The sequence below is a fragment of the Neofelis nebulosa genome, chromosome 3 (genome assembly GCF_028018385.1).
Source record: "Neofelis nebulosa isolate mNeoNeb1 chromosome 3, mNeoNeb1.pri, whole genome shotgun sequence".
Taxonomy (NCBI): domain Eukaryota; kingdom Metazoa; phylum Chordata; class Mammalia; order Carnivora; family Felidae; genus Neofelis; species Neofelis nebulosa.
In genome coordinates, this window is record NC_080784.1 from 41,671,538 (window position 1) to 41,692,047 (window position 20,510).

Below are 20,510 nucleotides of genomic sequence, written 5' to 3' on the forward strand. Positions count from 1 at the left end.
TCTCCCAGAGCATTCACACAGGGCTGGGCAGGCCTTGGAGCATGAAGTTGGGAGAAAACTGTAGGAGAGCTATTCTTTGTGTAGCAACTTCGTGCTCCTCCTGAGTCTTGTTCTTAATTTTACATAAGCTCCTAGAGCTCAAGTTAGCTGAACAAAAAGCTAATAAGCAAGTGTCACTAGCTGTCTCTAAGCTTGGTGATTTAAAGCACAGAGCTAATGAAGGCTGGGGGTGCCTTTGTAGTACTCAGGCCTGAAAATGGGAACTGGTACAAATAAGGATGATTTATTGATTTACTTTTCTTTCTGCATTTTATTTTTTTCTACCCTATATTCTTCTTTTTTTTATTTATTTATTTATTTTTTTATTTGAGAGAGAGAGCAAGCGAGAGGAGGGAAGGGGCAGAGAGAGACGGAGACACAGAATCCGAAGCAGGCTCCAGGCTCTGAGCTGTCAGCACAGAGCCCCAGAGCCTGACATGGGGCTCGAACTCACAAGCAGTGAGATCGTGACCTGAGCGGAAGTCAGAGACACCCAACCAACTGAGCCACCCAGGCGCCCCCTACCCTCTGTTCTTCTTGCTCCTGGTGGTTCTTCTGAATGGCAGAAGTCAACTGTGATTTTTATTAAAATTTGCCTTTTTCTGTAGTTGGCCTCATTTTTTCCATCTCTTTTTTCTCATTTCCTCATCTTTTGCTGCAGTTTTACTGCAGATTTGCAAATGGTATGGTAATTCTGGTATGGTACCATTCTGACTGGGATGGTAAATTATTCTAGAGAAAGTTAAACTGTATGACAGATGAGGCACTAAAGATAATATCAATACTTCATAGAGAGGTTGTAAGAAATAAATAATGTAAATGCTAACTTTTAGTGAGTTGAGTTTTACATGAATCCTTTTGGTCCTCTGAAGTCCTCTGGGAAACTGGTAATGCAGACAGGAAAGTGAAGTGTGGCAATGCTGAATTTCCAAGGGCATATAACTAGTCAGGTAGAGAATCCTAGTTCTGAGCCCCAGGCTCTGCGTGATGACAGTACACTGACCAACACGTGACATGGCACAGGTTAGACACCTAGTATATAGTACCTGGTCCCTCATGTCACTGTTAATAACAGTCAGAATGCACCAACCTTAATATGTTTTTTCTCTCTTCACTCTGTTTAAAAATGGCTTCTAGAGGTGCCTGGGTGGCTCAGTTGGTTAAGCGTCTGACTCTTGATCTTGGCTTAGGTCATGATCTCATGGTTCGTGAGTTGGAGCCCCGTCAGGTTCTACACTGACAGCAAGGAGCCTGCTTGGGATTCTCTCTCTCCCTCTCTCCCTCTCTCTCTCTCTCTGCCCTCCCCTGCTCGTGCGCTCTCTCTTTCAAAACAAACAAACGCTTTAAAAAAATGGATTCTAATATATTTGGAAACCTGGCTATATATGTTTTGTATATATTTAATGCAGGTAGTGTAAAGAGACTGGCTACCTCATTCATTAGGAATATTAAAAAACCTGTACAAGAATCTTGAAGATCATTACTCATTTGAAAGCACAAACAGTATTCCCAGTGCTAGAGCTAATGTTAAGGACTTCGGTTGGCAGCTGTGCTATCAGGAATGTCACATCTCCTCACCTCCCTGAGCCTCTGTGCATCATTATAAAGTAAGGACAGTAGGAGGACTTCTGTGAAAGCAACACCACGTTATGTGAGATAATGCCGGCAGGTGCTGAACACAGTGCCTGACCCATAGTCCATCTTAATCCATGATAGCAGCCATTTCATTGCTATCAATCATAAGTAGCCTCATCTTTTCCACCTTAAGTTGCCAGCATATCCTGAGTCATCCTTTTATTTTTTCCACACATGTTGGTTTGGAAAGCTTACTTGAAGTTTTCCAGGGGGGCTTGCCTAGTGGAGAAGGAAAGAAAAGTAAGTCATGACTCTGAAGGACCAGCCATTTTGTTTCCCCACTAAGTCAGAAAAGGATTTTGCTAATATTTTTGCTCCAGGGGCATGTTTTTAGAATATCCAGTAGATGAGTCCAGATCTTATTTTTAGTTAAACAAAAGTTAACTTTTGCCTTTCAAACTAGACTGTAATTACCTACTACTTCCTCATGTGGGGCCTTGCTGCCTGATAGCTGTGGTGTCATATTTGGTGATAAGGCTGAGCTGAGAAGGGTCCCTTCAACAGTGACTCGGTCACTCTCTTTTCAGAATAGGTCTGCCTTCCTGCCAGTCTGGAATTTATTCCTTGTTTCCTTCCTTCCTTAGAATATTTCCATTCAACACATAGATGCCTTAGAGGTAAAAGGAAAAAATGAAAATCTCTAACAAAAAGGAGTAGCAACATTAATCTTACCCTGTTTCAGCTGTAAGAGCTTTTGATAAATAGCATATTTATGCATGGACATGACTTCAGTGGGACTCATTGGCTGTTGAGCTCTAGGGCTTTGTTTTGATTTCCTTGCTCCTCCTTCTCAATTATTTTGAAGTTGTTTATATCTTGGGCTTAGTTTGATTTATTTGCATTTGACACAAGTTTTCTCAAAAGTCATTCTTCTACTTCAAAGACTGACCACTTTAAAACATTGTCTCTGCATTTTTGTCCTTAAAAAAATAATTTGCAAGAAGCAAAAATAACTTTGGGAAATAAAGTGCTCACTTGGGTTGGATACAAGCCTGAGGTTTATTTTTAATGAAAAAGTCTTCAGTTGTGTGGGACCTGGCTTTGTTCAGTTTTTAAAGAATGAGAACTGAAATTTGTTGCATGCTTCTTTGAGTGGTCAGAGCTGATAGCCTAATTAAGCCTCTGGTGATCATATGTAACTTCTAAGTCAAAGTGTGGTCCCTGGACCAGCAGCATCAGCATCTGCAAGTAAGATAAACGCGTGCACACGTGTGTGTGTGTGCATGTGTGTGAGACTGTGGAAAGATACCCACAATATATTGATATATTGTATGTGGGAAATGAAATCACAGAATATATACAGTATGATTCTACATCCATTAACTTTTTTTAAGGGAAAAAAGAGATTCTCACAAACATTCTACATTGTGTGTTTATATTTAGAAAATACCTGGAAGGAAACATGCCACGGAGTTAACAGTATTTCTCTAGAAAGTAGGTTCAAGAGGGAAGAGTAATGAGCTATTTTCATATCTGTACATCATACAGTTTTGTACTGTTTTTTTAATAAGCATATATTATTTTATAAATTAATTTTATAAATTTAATAATTTAATGATTTAATGTTTTAATTTAAATTTAATAATTTTAATTTTATAAATTAAAATAGAGAAGAAAAGCTGTAGAGAGAAGCTAAGGAGTAGGAATATAAGGGAAGAAATATAGGTCAATGACCTTTGGAAGTTTTATTCATTTTATAGATTCTAATAATGCTGTCATATATGAAAAATGAGAGGTGTAACAAAGTAATGACATTGGAAGACTGTTTACTTCCCAAGTCTCTTGCGTATTCTGATTTGAAATAGAATTTTAAAGATGTTTGAGGGTAGAGCTAAATCACTATTCATCATGTCTTAACTGTTGAGAAAATGGAAGGAGCTTGAGCTGAAAGGCTGTTGTGTGTCTGGAGCAGAGGGCTGGGACTCGTAGCCCCTGGTGTCGGCTCCTGGCAGCCACTTTTGGCTGAGGGAATGGAGCAATTCATGCCGTGTCCTACTTTGCCTATCCACAGAGTGAAGAGGTGCGCCATATTTTATTGCCAACTTAAGGTGTGATTATTGGAAAATAATGTAGGTACTCACAGGAAGACAATGCAGAGTATTTTTGTCAGAAGTTTTGCCTTGGATGCACATTGATTCAACTGCCTTTCTACACTGAATTTTTGTGTTTGTTTTTTATCCATGAAACTTGATTTTATATATTTGTACAAATTACAGCTGTGTAACATAACTGTCAGTTCATATTTCTTATATGCTGGTTTTAAAAGTGAATCCTTGTGTTCTTTTGCTGCCCTGTCACATTACTAAATTGCTGGAATAATTTGGTCAGATCCACATTCTTTCCCCATCCTGTTCCCCTCTGCTCTCATCATCAACAACTGTCCCCATTTTTCTGCATGCCTTTGTTCTTTTTCCTCCTGGATGTTTTACTCTTTCTCCCCAACTTCCACTCTCAGTGATGTGTTTATCCCCTACTCTCCTTTCCAGTTTCTTGTGACTTAGGAGGGTGACTTCAGAGCTTTCTGGCCACTTCCCAGGCCAAACTGATGGCAAAAGAGGTTGTGATGCTAGAATTACAAAGAGCAAGTGATAGTGTGGCTTATTGTCTACACCAGGGGTCAAACTCTTTTTTTTTTTTTTTTTTTTTTAATTTTTTTTTCAACGTTGTTTTTTTTTTTTTTTTTTTTTTTTTATTTTTATTTTTGGGACAGAGAGAGACAGAGCATGAACGGGGGAGGGGCAGAGAGAGAGGGAGACACAGAATCGGAAACAGGCTCCAGGCTCCGAGCCATCAGCCCAGAGCCTGACGCGGGGCTCGAACTCACGGACCGCAAGATCGTGACCTGGCTGAAGTCGGACGCTTAACCGACTGCGCCACCCAGGCGCCCCAGGGGTCAAACTCTTATAACCAACCTCAGTTTCTCTTTCTTGGATGTTGGTCCTGACACCTTGAGAATCCCAAGGGACTCCAACAGAAAGCATGGAGATAGGCATGGAAGGAACATCTAGAGCAGCCCTTGTCTGCTTTTATTTTGGGCTCTGCTCAGCATGGATGGAAAAAAATAGTGTCCTAGAGCAAACGTGTTCACTCATCTCAAATAGATAGATTATGGGAATGCAAGCTGGTGCAGCCACTCTGGAAAATAGTATGGAGAAAAAAACTAAAAATAGAACTACCCTATGACCCAGCAATTGCACTACTAGGCATTTATCCACAGGGTACAGGTGTGCTGTTTCAAAGGGACACATGCAACCCCCATGTTTATAGCAGCACTATCCACAATAGACAAAGTATGGAAAGAGCCCAAATGTCCATCGATGGATGAATGGATAAAGAAGATGTGGTATATATACAATGGAGTATTACTCCACAATCAAAAAGAATGAAATATTGCCATTTGCAACCACGGGGATAGAACTGGAGGGTATTACACTAAGTGAAATTAGTCAGAGAAAGACAAAAATCATATGACTTCAATTATATGAGGACTTTAAGAGACAAACCAGATGAACATAAAGGAAGGGAAGAGACAAAACAGAAGAGACTCATTATATGGAGAGCAAACTGAGGGTTACTGGAGGGGTTGTGGGAGGGGGGATGGGCTAAATGGGTAAGGGGCATTAAGGAATCTACTCCTGAAATCATTGTTGCACTATATGCTAACTAATTTGGATGTAAATTTTTAAAAATAAAAAATAAATAGATTATGGATAGATAGGTACATTATAGAAAGATGGAAAAGATTATTATCTATGTATAAATATCTTAAATCTATATATAGATATTTTAAATATCTCCATATATATATATATGTATATATATATATCCCAAATTATTTCTCTCTTCCCACCGTATCCAGGGCTTGCCTCTCTTAGATTAATACAATGAAACTAAAAGTAGCACAGTTAAACAGTTTTATCATCAACTAACCCAGGAAGCACAAAGGAAACCTCTTCGGAAACCAAATACTTTTTTTTAAATTTTTTTGGCGTTTATTTATTTCTGAGACAGAGAGAGAGACAGAGCATGAGCAGGGGAGGGGCAGAGAGAGAGGGAGACACAGAATCTGAAACAGGCTCCAGGCTCTGAGCTGTCTGCACAGAGCCTGACGCGGGGCTCAAACTCACGGACCGCAAGATCATGACCTGAGCCGAAGTCGGACGCTGAACCGACTGAGCCACCCAGGTGCCCTGGAAAACATATACTTTTAAGCTGTAAGAGTGATTGGTATTGATGTTAGTTGATCAGTTTGGTGTTGCTAATTAACAGTTACTATTCAGTTTGGCAAGACACAGCTCTGGTGTGAGCTCTTCTCACATGTGTTAAGACACTGACGTGAAATTCTAAAGCAGAAGCCAGGAAGCGGTGGCCCACTGGCACAGCCTGGTGGGGTGAGCCCGAGTGATTTTGCAAGGGTCAGACTTAGAGGCAGAGCCAGGGCTGGAGCCAGGCTGCCGGCTAATGTGGTGCAGCCCCAGGGTGTCCATAGCTTTCTGATGTCAGAGTGCGTGTTACGAGTGATTCAGATAATCTAGCCCCTAAAGCGTCTGTACTCCCACCAGTGACGCCTTAGCTATAATTAAGCTCGGTGATTCAGGTTTTTTGTTTTTCGTATGTGTATAAGCTAATCCTGACTCTCACTTATAGTATTACCTATCTATTCTACCTCTTACAGTTACCAAAATGTTTAATAATCCCTTAATCAAATAGCTTTGAGTGTGTTTGTATATATAAAATGGTTAACAGTGTAACAAAGCCTGCATCATTAAAGATTTATTTAATCTAAGAGCGAAGAGCAAAGTTTTAAATAGTTCATTCCTTTAAAACTTTTAAAACATGTTTAACAATTTACAGAAGTGACATGCTTATGTTTTCAAAGTTAACAGTACAAAAGTGTATGTAGTAAGAAGTGAAAGCCCTCTCCGATTTCTTATGTCCCTATAGGATTAACCATTGTATCATTCCAGAACTTTTTCTATACATTTGTTCGTATGGTAGGAGTAGAAATATATTTTTTTAAGTTTATTTATTTATTTTGAGAGAGAGAGAGAGAGAGAGAGAGAGAGACAGAGCACGAGCAGGGGAGGGGCAGAGAGAGGGAGAGAGAGAATCCCAAGCAGACTCCACACTGGTAGCGCAGAACCCGATGTGGGGCTCGATATCGCGAACCGTGAAATCATGACCTGAGCCAGAGTCCAGAGTAGGAGGCTTAACTGACTGAGCCACCCAGGTGTCCCCAATATGGGTTTTTTTAAAAACCATAAATTCGGGGTGCCTGGCTGGCTCAGTTGATAGAACATGCAACTCTTGATCTGGGGTGGGATTGTAAATTCAAGCCCCATGCTGGGTGTAGAGATTACTTAAAAATAAAATCTTAAAAAAAACCAACAACATAAATTGGAGTATAGTACTCCAGGCAGCCCTTCTTACTTACTAGATCATAGGCCTCTTTCCTTATCAGTATATATAGATCTATCTCATTTATATGACTCTGTCCTATAATTATTACACATTTCCATAATGATGCACATATTAGTTGTTTTGCACATTCTTACTGTTACAAATAAAGCCATTAGTAAGTGTTCTTGTACACATATCTTTGTTTCTGTGCAAGCATGCATGTTAAAGCTGTAAACCTGTGAATGTGTGCGAAATGTGCCTGTTGCCACCAGTGCCAGAAAATGGACAAAATTCAGAGTGATGAGTTCTGGAATGCAGTGCCAGGAAAATATGATGCTCCTAAACCATGTGCCCTTCTGCCTTTTTATTGGCTAATGTAATTGCAACTTAGTATGCATTATTGAATTTTAATGAAAAGTTTTTCTATAATTACATGAGTTGACAATTCAAAGAACAGTTAAATTTGGAGGTCAATGTCCTTTTATAGAACTTTTATCTCCAAGCTGACTTTAAAAAGGTTTGTGTATGTGGTTAGAGTGTCATGGCCATTTAAAGCAGAGCTGCTGACTACTGAGAAACCCAAAGAGGCAGCAGTCAGCAGCCTGGTGCAGGGTTCCAGACCTCAGCTGCTCACTGCCTTGGGAGTGGGCTGATGTCAGGACAGAAGACGACAACGTCCTTTCTTAGCTATATATGGTCCACTCCGGAACTCTGTAACTTAGATATTGAAATAATATGTAAATGGTTTTATTCCAATTTAATATGCTGTTTGTGCCACATTGATAAAATTGTAATAGTTAGCTTGCTACTCAGTTTAACCACATATTGACAAGATATAGTGTGTCTTAAACACAGGGCACATGGGAACGTTCCAGGGACAGCTTTCTACCCCAAAAACTATAGCACATTGTTTTGGTTGAAAGTTTTATTAAATACAAAACCCAGGTGATTAGTTTTGGATTGGGGGAATATAAAGTATGTTGATATGAGCATGACCTTTCAGAAAGTATCCACCGACAACACCACTGTCCTTTTTACTTTCCAGTGCTTGGTCTGGTCCTTCCCATATGGGCAATAGCACTCATCTCCTTTGGCGTTGCACTGCTGTTTGCCCTTTTTGTATGGCTCTTTGTGTGTCCATGGATGCGGAGGAAAATAGCAGGTAAGGGCTTTTTTATTCTTCTGGTTTACAAAAATCCTGGTTCCTGGGGCTTCAGGTGTAATCCACAATTACCCTTACTAACAGAAGAAACTGGATGCATGAATAACCCTAGAACATAGCACTGAGATACATGCCCCATCCTTGTCTCTTGGCTCCTAACTGCTTTCTGGCTCAAACTTTTTCTTGGTAACTTGTGACTGGAATGAGCAGTAAGGTCCTCGTTGCCTCGGATGACTGGAAGTTAACTACTGGTCAGGTTCTACCAGCCCCACGAAAAGCATTAGTCTTCAGGGAAATGCAGATTAATAACACAGTAAGATATCCATCCATTCACATCCACAGGAATGGTTAAAAGTAAACAGACTAACATTTCAAAATATTGACAAAGAAGAATAACTAGAATTTTCAGACGTTTATGGTGAAATATAAAATGGTACAACCACTTGGAAATTTGAAGTTTCCTGTCAAGTTAGACATACATTTACCACATGACCCAGTAATTCTACTCCTAGATATTTATCCAAGAGAAATGAAAATGTACATTCATAGGGGCACCTGGGTGGCTCAGTTGGTTGTGTGTGACTTCAGCTAGGTCATGATCTCATGGTTCATGGGTTTGAGCTCCACGTCGGGCTCTGTGCTGACAGCTCAGAGCCTGGAGCCTGCTTCAGATTCTGTGTCTCCCTCTCTGTCTGCCCCTCCCCAACTTGCACTCTGTCTCTGTCTCTGTCTCTGTCTCTCTCTCTCAAAAATAAATAAACATAAAGAAATAAAAAATATATATGTTCATAGAAAGACTTGTATACAATCATTTTGTCATAACAACCAGAAACTAGAAACAACCCAAATGTTCCTAAATAGGTGAAAGGATAACCAAATTGTGATATATTCATGTAATTCAAGCCTCCATAGCTATAAAGAGAATGAACTAACCACAGTATAATGAATTTCACAGACATTATGTTGAGTAAAAGAAGCCAGATACAAAATAGTACATCCTATATGATTCCAGGGAAAATTAATCTATAGCGATAGAAAGCTCTAGGTGCTGGAGATGGTGGGGGGTTTCCAGGAGACTAATGGCAAAGGGGCACATGGGAACATTCCAGGGACATGGAAATGGAAGTGTTCTCTGTCCCAGCTGGGGTAGTGTTTATAGGGTGTACTCATCCATCACAGGTCATCTGTCTGCACGTTTAAAATGTATGAATTTTATTGTATATAAATCATATTTCAACAGAATTTTTCAAAAAGAAGAATATGGATCAGAAAGCTATAAGAGCTGCTATTCTGTCCTTAGCAACATAGTTCTAAGCCTTAAGGCCACATGCTGTTACAGGGCTCTCAGATGAAAAGAAGTATTTACTTTCAGCCTCAGAGTGTGCCTTACGATCCTGTTTCAGTGTGGACATATCTCAGTTTGAAAATCCATATTCCAAAGAAGAACAGAACAAATGAGGAGACATACCATGTTCACGAATTAGAAGATTCAGTATCATTAAGATGTCAGTTCTTGTCAAATTGTTCTCTAGATTTAACACAGTTGAAGTTAAAATCCAAGCAGGTTATTTTGTAGATTTAGACAAGCTGGTTTTAAAATCTATATTGAGGGGCGCCTGGGTGGCTCAGTCGGTTGAGCGTCCGACTTCGGCTCAGGTCATGATCTCACAGCTCGTGAGTTCAAACCCCATGTCGGGCTCTGTGCTGACAGCTCAGAGCCTGGAGTCTGCTTCGGATTCTGTGTCTCTGTGTATCTTTCGCTATGCCCCTCCCTCATTCATGTTGTCTCTCAAGAATAAATAAAACATTAAAAAAAAAGTAAAATCTATGTTGAAAGGAAAAGGAACTAGAATAGCCAAAACACTTTTGAAAAAGAACAGAATTGGAAGATTCATACTACTTTACTCAAAGCGTTAATATAAAGTGACCAGACTATGTGGTATTAGTGAAGAGATGGACATCCACATTAATAGAACAGAACTCGAGTCTAGAAATAGACCCACACAAATCTGGCACGTTGATTTTTAACAAAGTACAGAGGCACTTCAGTGGAGAAAGAATCATCTTTCAACAAATGGTGTTGGAATATTCGGACATCTGTATGCCAAAAAAAGAACCTTGACTTAAGCCTTACACCTGTAAAAAAAAACAAAAAACAAAAAACAAAAAAAAACCAAAAAAATTAAAGCATAGCATAGATTTAAACAAAAATAGAAAATGATAAGACTTTTAGGGAAAAAAATAAAATACATAAAATTTTCCCATTGTTTTGGAGACATTCAAATTGGTGTCTGTGGTATCTCATGATTTCAGTTTGTACTTCTGTGATGACTAGTGATGTGGAGTACCTTTTCATAGACTTATTTGCCATTTATATAGCTCTACTGATGAAGTGTCCAAATTTTTTGCTCGTTTTTTCACTGCAATATTCTTGAAGATTTCTCTATATATTCTGAATACAAGTCCTTTGTCAGGGGATTTGTAAACACTTCTAATCTGTAGGTTGTCTTTTCATTCCCTTAATAGTGTTTTTCACAGAACAGTAGTTTTAATTTTGATGAAGTGCCATTTATCAGCTTTTTTTAATTTTTATTTATTTTTTTTATATAAAGAGAGGATGAGCACGAATGGGGGAGAGGGGCAGAAGGAGAGAGAATCTCAAGCAGGCTTCACAGCACAGAACCCAACACAGGGCTTGATCCCATGACCCTGGGATCATGACCTGAGCCGAAATCGAGAGTTGGACCCTCAACCAACTGAGCCGCCCAGGGGCCCCACAACTTCTTTTTTTATAAATTGTGTTTTGGATGTCACATCTAAAAATTCTTTGTTTCACCCACTCATAGAAGTTTTTTCCATTTTAAAAATTTTTATAAAAATTACAAAGTTTATGGTTTCATTTATATGACATTCTGAAAAAGACAGAACACGGGAAGAGACCAGGTCAGTGATTGCCAAGGAGCTGGGCAGTGGGTCTTACTACCAGGGGAGCTTTGGGAGGTGATAGAACTTTTCTGTATCCTGATTGTGGTGAGGGTTACGTGAGTCTAGACATGTCTTAGAATCAGGATGGGCACACAAATACATAGTCAGTTCACTGCATGTAAATTTTAAAACAAAAATTAAAAAGATCCACATTAATACATACAACTTCAGACTAAATAGTAAAGCCACATCAATAATGGCTGGATGAATTGCTGCTGCTTCTCCTGTGTAGCTGTTCCCTGCTCTCTGCTGAAAATAACTATCCCTCCACCATTCATACAGACTACTAACTGAAGATGAGCCCCTTAAACATACTGCTTGTCTGGTTTAACCCATAGGAATGATCAACTATACTTCAATGCTTTGATTTTTTAAACATTTTTTTAAATGTTTTTACTTATTATTTTGAGAGAGAGAAAGACACAAAGCACGAGCAGGGAAGGGGCAGAGAGAGAAGGAGATACAGAATCTGAAGTAGGCTCCATCCAGGCTCTGAATGGTCAGCACAGAGCCTGACACGTAGCTCAAGCCCATGAACTGTGAGATCATGACCTGAGCCGAAGTTGGACGCTTAACCAACTGAGCCACCCAGGCGCCCCACTAAATGTTTTGATTTTTAGAGGCTTTTTCTAATAGCTTTCTTGCCGAATAGACTATAAAATCTTTGCTTTCCAGCTTAATGCTGTAACAGCAGGAAACTGGTATTGCTCCCAATAGGCTTCTGAGGAGATTTTGTTTTATCAATGCCATATTTTGTTAGTTCAATATATATCTCTTGATCTAGTATTTTAAGTATACACTAGTGATTAAGGTCATGGACCATAGAGCTAAAATGCCTGCATTTTACCACCTGTGTGGTTCTGGGCAAATGACTTAATCTCTCTGTGTACTTCAGTTTGCTCATTAATAAAAAGCAGAAAATAATAAAACCTGTCTCATGTAAGTGTGAACAATTTTTGCTTAATTGTTGTAATCTTTACAAATATTGTCTTCTCTCATTTTGATTATAAGCACCTTAAGGTCCCAGATCTAAAAAAAAAAAAAAAAAAAAATCTGTATTTCTGACTGTGTACGTGGATACAGGGAGGTGACGGGATTATGTGAGTATATCCAGCAAAGAAGAATACTTCCATTTTAGTTCTGTAGGTAAGAGCTTAGAAATTTGCCCAGGAGAATCTACAAGCAGCAAGATCATTAAATCAGCACCACATATCAGATCTGATTAAAAAGAATCCTATAGAGCTTTAAAGCAGCTTTTTTTAAAAAAATTATCTTTTGAAAGTAAAAGATTTTTAAAAGTAATTAGGATCTCTCTGTTCCTTTTTGGAAAATGATTTACTTGTTTTCTAAGATTTGGTGACCTGGAGAAATCAGAGACCAGTAATTTATTGAACAGAAGAAAACCAAACAGACTATAACTAATATCTCTGAAGACAAAAAGGATAAACATTTCAGTGATTTTGAGGTTAGTTTAAGAAAATAGAAGGCCAGTCCAGATGGTCGTAGGATTACAGAGTACTAGCGGTGGAAGGGACTGTGGGGACCGCATCTAGCCCTCTCAGTTTGTTGGTTTTGAAGGAGATAATTGAAGCCTGAGCCTACCCCTCTTGTCCTCAGCAGCTGAATTTTCTGGCTTGAGTTTCCCAGATAATTGATTGAAGTCTCCTCTTCATTTTTTCTATTTAGCTATAACTATTTTTTCATTTTCAAAGTTAAATACTAAAGTATAAAGATAAACGCTCACTTTTATATTCGCTTTTCAATAACAAGATCTCTAATTTCAGAATTTTCAGTTATACCTATATTTTCTTTAGGCAAATTACAAAAAGAAGCTGCTTTATCGCGAGTTTCTGACGAAAGCCTCAGTAAAATTCAGGAAGTGGAGTCCCCAGTATTTAAAGAGCTACCAGGTGCCAAGGCTAATGACGACAGCACTGTCCCTCTCACAGGGTCAGCTGGGGAGCCATCTGGAACCTCTGAAGGCACATCAGTGGGAAACCACCCCCGGGCCTCCTACGGTAAGGTGTGCACAGAGGGTGTAGAGTTTCCATGGTGGTAGAGAGCAGTTCCTAGGGGGCCAGTGAGCAGGGGACACCAGCCAGGCTGCCTGTGGGTGATTAGGTTTTATTTATATATTAAAAAAAAAATTTTTTTAATGTTTATTTGTTTTTGAGAAAGAGTGAGGGAGAAAGAGGCAGAGTGTGGGTGGGGGAGGGCAGAGAGAGAGAGGGAGACACAGAATCTGAAACAGACTCCAGGCTCTGAGTTGTCTGCGCAGAGTCTGACTCGGGGCTTGAACTTGTGAACCACGAGATCATGACCTGAGCTGAAGTTGGAGGCTTAACCAACTGAGCCACCCAGGCGCCCCATGGGTGGTTAGGTTTTAATGCACAAAAGTGTCCCTCAGTTTTATGTTTTGGGGTAGTCCAGGGGCTAAAGAGGTCTCAGAAGACCATGCAGTCAACAGAGCAAGCTCACTCTGGTCCTGTGATTTTCTTCCAAGAGCTGTTTATAGTCTCATCAACGGCGCCAGGGCCCACACACCACCTCTCTGCAGCTCAGTCAACTGCACCTGCGTCTTCCATGTTGCAGTTTCCTGGTTGCCAAAGATTGGCTTTTCCAGCTTGCTAAGCATGCCTTCCACATGGAGGACATAAAGAGAAAGCCTAGTGTAGCATCACAGAAACCTCAAAAAACGTCAAGACTGTCCTGCCGTCTTGGGGGTTCTTTTGTCTCGTAACATTTGTGGTTAAAGATGGGTGAGCACCAGCCTCTGCCAGGCCTGTTGGGACAGCTTCCCGCCTCCCTGCAAGGTGGGGCCTTGGCACCTGCTTTCACTTCCCATAGGTGCGGTCTCAGACTTGACCCAAAGAAAGCAAATGAATTTTGCTCCGCTGATCTGACAGATAACTGCCTTTGACATTTATGATTGGCCTTTAAGGAGCACCTACAAATCTATCTCATAGCGAACTGGATTTTGTCCCTCATGAATGAAGTTTTCCTGAAATAAGTTCCTTATAAAGATTCTCCCTTTATTGGTTACCAGAAACAGGAAAGAGTGCCGTAGTCATTTCTGGAAGATGCTTTTTAAAAAATGTTTATTCATTTTTGAGAGAGAGAGACAGCGTGTGAGTGGGGAAGGAGCAGAGAGAGAGGGAGACAGAATCCGAAGCAGGCTCCAGGCTCTGAGCTGTCAGCACAGAGCCCCAGAGCCTGACACGGGGCTCAAACTCACAAGCAGTGAGATCATGACCTGAGCCGAAGTCTGACACTTAACCAACTGAGCCACCCAGGTGCCCCTGGAAGATGCTTTTTAGGAGAACTTAAATAACATCATTTTCAAAGTTTTGCCCATGTGTTTTATGTTCCAAGTTCCCTTTTTCATTTTAACTGTATTGCATGCTCTTTATAGTTAATTTGGAAAATAAAGCATGTGGAAAAAGATTGAAAATCACCCATAACCCAAATTTCCAGAGATCACCACCATAAAGGATGAGGGATATTGCCTTACAGAAACGATTTATATTCAAAAGCTAGAAAATAAGACTCTTTTTAACCCATTTCAGGAAGGGCACTTTCCATGACTCACGGCTCTGCAAAATCACCCGTCTCCAACGGCACCTTCGGCTTTGACGGCCACACGAGGAGTGACGGGCACGTGTACCACACGGTGCACAAAGACTCGGGGCTCTACAAAGACTTGCTGCACAGGATTCACTCAGACAGGGGCCCCGAGGAGAGGCCCGCACAGGAGAACAACTACCGGTTTCTGCGGCGAAATAACAGTTACACGTGCTACACGGCAGCCATCTGTGGAATGCCTGTCCACTCGACCTTCAAAGCTGCTGACTCGTCATCTGCGCCAGAGGACAGCGAGAAGCTGGTGGGGGACGCCGTGTCCTATTCTAAAAAGAGGCTTCGCTATGACAGCTACTCAAGCTACTGCAATGCGGTGGCAGAAGCCGAGATAGAGGCCGATGAGGGAGGTGTGGAAATGAAGCTGGCATCTGAGCTGACGGATCCCGACCAGCCCCGAGACGACCCTGCAGAAGAGGAGAAGGAGGAGAAGGACACAGCCGAGGTCCACCTCCTGTTCCATTTCCTGCAAGTCCTTACTGCCTGTTTTGGATCCTTTGCTCATGGTGGCAATGACGTGAGGTAAGTCCATCCCTTCATCCAGCAAGTATGTCCGGAGGGTCTGCTTGGGCACCAGGCACTGCTGTGGGTGTCAGGATGCAGCACGGAACAACAGACACAAATCCCTGTCACCAGGAGTAAACAAGTAAATAGGTGGCGTGTGTAGTATGTCAGGAGGTGTAAATGTGCAGGGGAAAATCAGGTAGAAGGGAGGATGGGAACATCTGGAGGACAGCAGTGTTGGCTAAGCTGCTCAAGTGAGGGTTCCCTGAGTGAGATCTGAAGGGGCTGAGGGAGCCAGCTGTGTGGGCATCGGTAGGAGAGCATTCCCAGGACAGCAGGTGCAAAGGCCTGAGAAAGGAGTGTGCCTGGTGTATTCTAGGAAGAGCAAGGAGGCCACGGAGGGAGAGAATGTGGACTGTAAGGTCAGCAGGTCTCAGAAGCCTGGAATATGTAGAGTCTCTGCTCTCTTCCTATGAGCTGGGAAGCCCTACACAAGTCACTTGATGCCCTAAAGCCTCAGTGTCCCAATCTATAAAATGGGAGTAAAACTAGTACCAACCTCGGGGGTTTCTATGGGGATTAAGTGAGATACTTTATTTAATGTGCTTAGGATGGTGTTTCTCACATAATCAGTATCTGTGTATTTTCATTATTATTATTATCGTAACTATCATGCAGGCCTGATATTTCTGTCCAAATCAGGGAAACATGCTGTTGTTGTATTTCTTATTGCCCAGATATATGACTCTCCAGGTTATAGCTGGGGGTTTCCATATACCACCTAACCACATGTAATTCAATTTCTGTTCTTTTTAAAAAGTCTTGCCACCAGGCAAGAGGTCTGGACATTTTGGGTTCTGCTCAATGTTATATAGGTGTTATCATATTACTGTATTTGAGGCATCATTCTCTGTCCTAGCTTGATTTTTTGACTGCCCCACACCCAGCACCACCCTACTTCCTCTTCCTCCTGATCAAAAAAAATTTTTTAAGTTTTTATTTATTTGTTTTGAGAGAGAGAATGTGTGCACAAATGCAGGGGAGGAGCAGAGAGAGAGAGAGAGAGAGAGAGACTCTCAAGCAGGGTCTGTGCTGTCTGTACAGAGCTCAACATAGGGTTCGAGCTCACAAACTGTGAGATCATGACCTGAGCTAAAATCAAGAGCTCAGACGTTTAACCGACCAAGCACCCAGGTGCCCCCTGATCAAAAATTGAGATCCTGGTACTGGCAAAGTGTTATGAATTGGGTCCCTGTTCTTTGGAATTTAAATTCCAGTTGGGGAGATTTAAAAAAAGCATGTACATGGACAAACCACCCCAAAACAGTATTTCCAGGCCTAAGGAGGATCCAGGCAGTGGCTGCTACAGGTGACTGGAGTTTAAAGCTTGCAGTTTAGGGACTGGTTTTGAGGCTTCTGAGTACAGATTTGGTCTGATAAAAGCAAGTTCTGGAAGTAATGTAACCGTGAAGATAAGGCTTCTATTCCTTTAACAAAAGATTATGAAGTATAGTCCAGGCCTCAGTGCTGAACCATTTATAACCTCTTCTAATCCACTTTAAGTCGGTCCTTTGAGGTCATAAGTGGTATCTTTCAAAGATAGGGAGTCTGAAGCTGAGATGTGATGTTTCTTGCCCAGGATCACACAGCTAGTGAGAAGCAGACTTGAGAGCCAGTTCTTCCTGACGCTCAGCCTCCACTGTGTCTGCTTGGTGTAGGGTGGGCTGAGGGGGGGAGACCAGGGCTGCAGATGCCCGGCGTTGAAAGCCTGTGTGTGTTTCTGCATGTAGGAGCTTGGACTTATCAGTCCATCCTAACAACAAGTAAAAAAGTGGGCACACTGAAAAATCAACAGCTCCCCTTGAAGCCATAAGAGAGACGGGGACACAGGGCAACCGCTGCCCCCAAGACTAGTACGAGAGAGAGACATGTACAGGGAATAAGGGAGGACAGACTCGCGAGTGGAAACTGCTCTGGGAACCAGTGCCAAGGAGAAAAACCTGAACTGTAAGGATGAGTTCCTAAAGTCAGTAGAGACTCCAGGGAGAGCCAGTGGGAGGGGCCCGCACAAGATTGTCAGCTTTATCTCTAGGAGCCCTAGCTCATCCTCAGTGAAAATCAGAGAAACTCCCCTCCTCCCTCGCATCACAGGGAGAGGGAAAGTAACCATTTTGACGTACCCAGAGCACTGTGTTCTTAACAAGCCTAACCCCGAGGGGAAACTAGTTAACGGGAGCCTAACCTGCTGGGTTATTATCACAGGCTAACCTGGAGGAAGGGAAATACCCAGCTGCAGCCCACTTGAGCCACCCTATCCTACATAAAGGGGGAGAAGAAAACCTGAGAAATACTTGTGAAGTTCACAGTCCAGAGGCATAGGCTCATGAAAAGACAGAGATCTAACCATAGGACTCTAGAGTGCTTCCTCGCCCTCCTGCATTTCACCACCATGTTCCTTACTAAAGGCTACTTACAGCAGTTCCTTTTGCCTGGTACATGGTATCTGCCTATCAAGAAAAAATTACGAGTTATACCAAAAGGCAAAAACAACAACAACAACAACAACAACAAAAAAAACCAATTGGAAGAGACAGAGCGGGCATCAGAACCAGAAATGGAAAGGGGTGTTGGAATGATCACATTAGGAATTTAAAACAACCATGATTAATACGCTAAGGGTTCTAATGGATAAAGTAGACTGCATGCAAGAACAGATGGGGCAATGTTAACAGAGACTTGGAAACTGTAAGAAAGAACCAGAAAGAAATACTAGAGATAACACTGTAACAGAAATGAGGAATGCTTTTGTTTTTGCTTGTTTGTTTTTTCATTTGAGAGACAGCATGGGGGGGGGGGGGAGGAGAAGGGAGGGGGACAGAGAGAGGGAGGGAGAGAGAGAGAGAGAGTTATCTTAAGCAGGCGCCACTCTCAGTTCAGAGCCCTGTGAGAGGCTTTAAGAATCCGCATCGGGGATGATGGGCATTGAGGAGGGCACCAGTTGGGATGAGTATTGGGTGTTGTATGGAAACCAATTTGACAATAAATTTCATATTAAAAAATTAAATTAAATTAAAAAAAAAGAATCTCCATTGGGGGATACTTGGGTGGCTCAGTCGGTTAAGCATCCAACTTTGGCTCAGGTCATGGTCTCAGAGTTCATGGGTTAGAGCCCCATGTCAGAGCCTGGACCCTGCTTTGGATTCTGTGTCTCCCTCTCTCTCTGCCCTTTCCTTGCATACTCTCTGTCTCTCTCAAAAATAAACATTAAAAAAAAAAAAAAAAAAAAGAATCCACATTAGGGTCTGTGCTGACAGCTCAGAGCCTACAGCCTGCTTCAGATTGTGTGTCTTCCTCTCTCTCTGCCCTTCCCTCACAGTCTCTCTCTCTCTCTCTAAAAAAAAATTTAAAAACACTAAAAAATGAAGAAAGGAAAACTCATCAAAATTTGTGGGATGCTAAAAAGGAAATTTATACCATTGAACACATATATTAGGAAAAACAAATACATAAATAAAATCAGTATTCTCAATTCCCACCCAAGGAAACTAGAAAAAGAGGAGAAAATTAAATCCAAAGTAAGCAGAAGAAATAATAAGAATTAGAACATGAATCAGTGAAATTGAAATCAGGAAATCAGAAGAGAAAATCTGTGAAACCAAAGGATAATTTTTTGAAAAGATCAGTTGATAAGCCTCTAGCCAGACTAAGAAAAACACAAATTACTAATATCAGAAATCAGGTGTTCACTATATATTCTATGGACATTAAAAAGATAATGCTATAAACCATTCTGTGCCCTTACATTTGATAACCTAGATGAAAAGGACTAATTCCTTGAATGACACACTTTGCCAAAACTCACAAAAGAAGAAATAGACACTCTGAATAGACCCATACCTATTAAAGAGATCAAATCAGTAATTAATAACTTCCAAAATAGAAAGCACCAGGCCCAGATGGGTTCACTGGTGAATTCTACCAAATATTTAAGGCAGAAATTATACCAATTCTCTACAATGTCTTTCAAAGGATAGAAGTAGGAATACTTCCTAACTTACTCTCTAAGGCCAGTATTACCTTATTACCCAAACCAGAGAAAGACATTAACATAAAAGAAAACTATAGACCAGTATCCTTCATGAACATGGATGTACAAATCCTCAACAAAATAAGTAGCAAATTGAATCCAGCAATATATAAAAAGAATGACCATGACCATTTGGTCACCATGACCAAATGATATATATATTTTTAATGTTTATTTATTTTCGGGGGTTGGGGGGTGGACAGAGGATCCAAAGTGGACTTCATGCTGACAGCAGCGAGCCAGATGTGGGGCTTGAACCCACGAACCATTAGATCATGACCTGAGCTGAAGTCGTACACTCAAATGACTGAGCCATCCAGGTGCCCCATGACCAAGTGATATTTATCCCAGATAAAGAAGGCTGCTTCAACATTCAAAAATCAGTTAATGTAATCCATCACATCAATAGGCTAAAAAGGAGTTAACGGAATTCACCACCTATTCATGATAAAACCTCTCAGTAAACTAGGAATAAAGGGGAACTTCCTCAACTTGATAAAGAATATTCACGAAAGACCTACAGCTAACATTATACTTAATGGTGAAAAACTCAAAGCTTTCCCACTGAGATCAGGAGCAAGGCAAGGATGTCCTCTTTTACCACTCCTTTTCAGCTTATACTGAATGAATAGCATTCTAGCTAATGCATAGGAAAAGAAAAGGAAATAAAAGATATACAGAATGGGAAGAAAGAAAGAAAACTGCCTTTGTTTACAGATGACATGATCATTTATGTAAAAAATTGAAAAGAATCGACAAACTCCTGAAATGAATAAGCAGTTAGAGCAAGGTTGCAGAATATGAGATTAATATACAAAAGTCCATTGCTTTCCTACATACCAGTAATGAACAAGTGGCATTTGAAATTAAAAACAGAAAACCATCCACATAGTGAAATATTTCTGCGAAGTTGACGAATAAAATTGAAGAATGATATAAATCGATTTTCCATGTTCAAGGATAGAAAGACTCAGTATTGTCAAGATGTCAGTTCTTCCTATCTTGATTTATAAATTCAGTGCAGTCCCAGCAAGTTATTTTGTGGATATCAGCAACCTGATT

The 20,510-nt window shown here is 40.8% G+C and overlaps 1 protein-coding gene across 9 annotated transcripts in view; it reads left to right on the plus strand.

Moving 5' to 3' along the window:
- Window positions 1-20,510, plus strand: part of SLC20A2 (solute carrier family 20 member 2) — a 107,146-nt gene that overhangs the window by 69,533 nt on the left and 17,103 nt on the right. For all 9 annotated transcript variants that reach the window (XM_058720515.1, XM_058720510.1, XM_058720516.1 and 6 more), the window contains 3 exons: window positions 8,120-8,236; window positions 13,036-13,239; window positions 14,788-15,379. In XM_058720515.1, coding sequence (XP_058576498.1) covers window positions 8,120-8,236; window positions 13,036-13,239; window positions 14,788-15,379 — 913 coding nt within the window. The remainder of the gene's footprint in view (window positions 1-8,119; window positions 8,237-13,035; window positions 13,240-14,787; window positions 15,380-20,510) is intronic.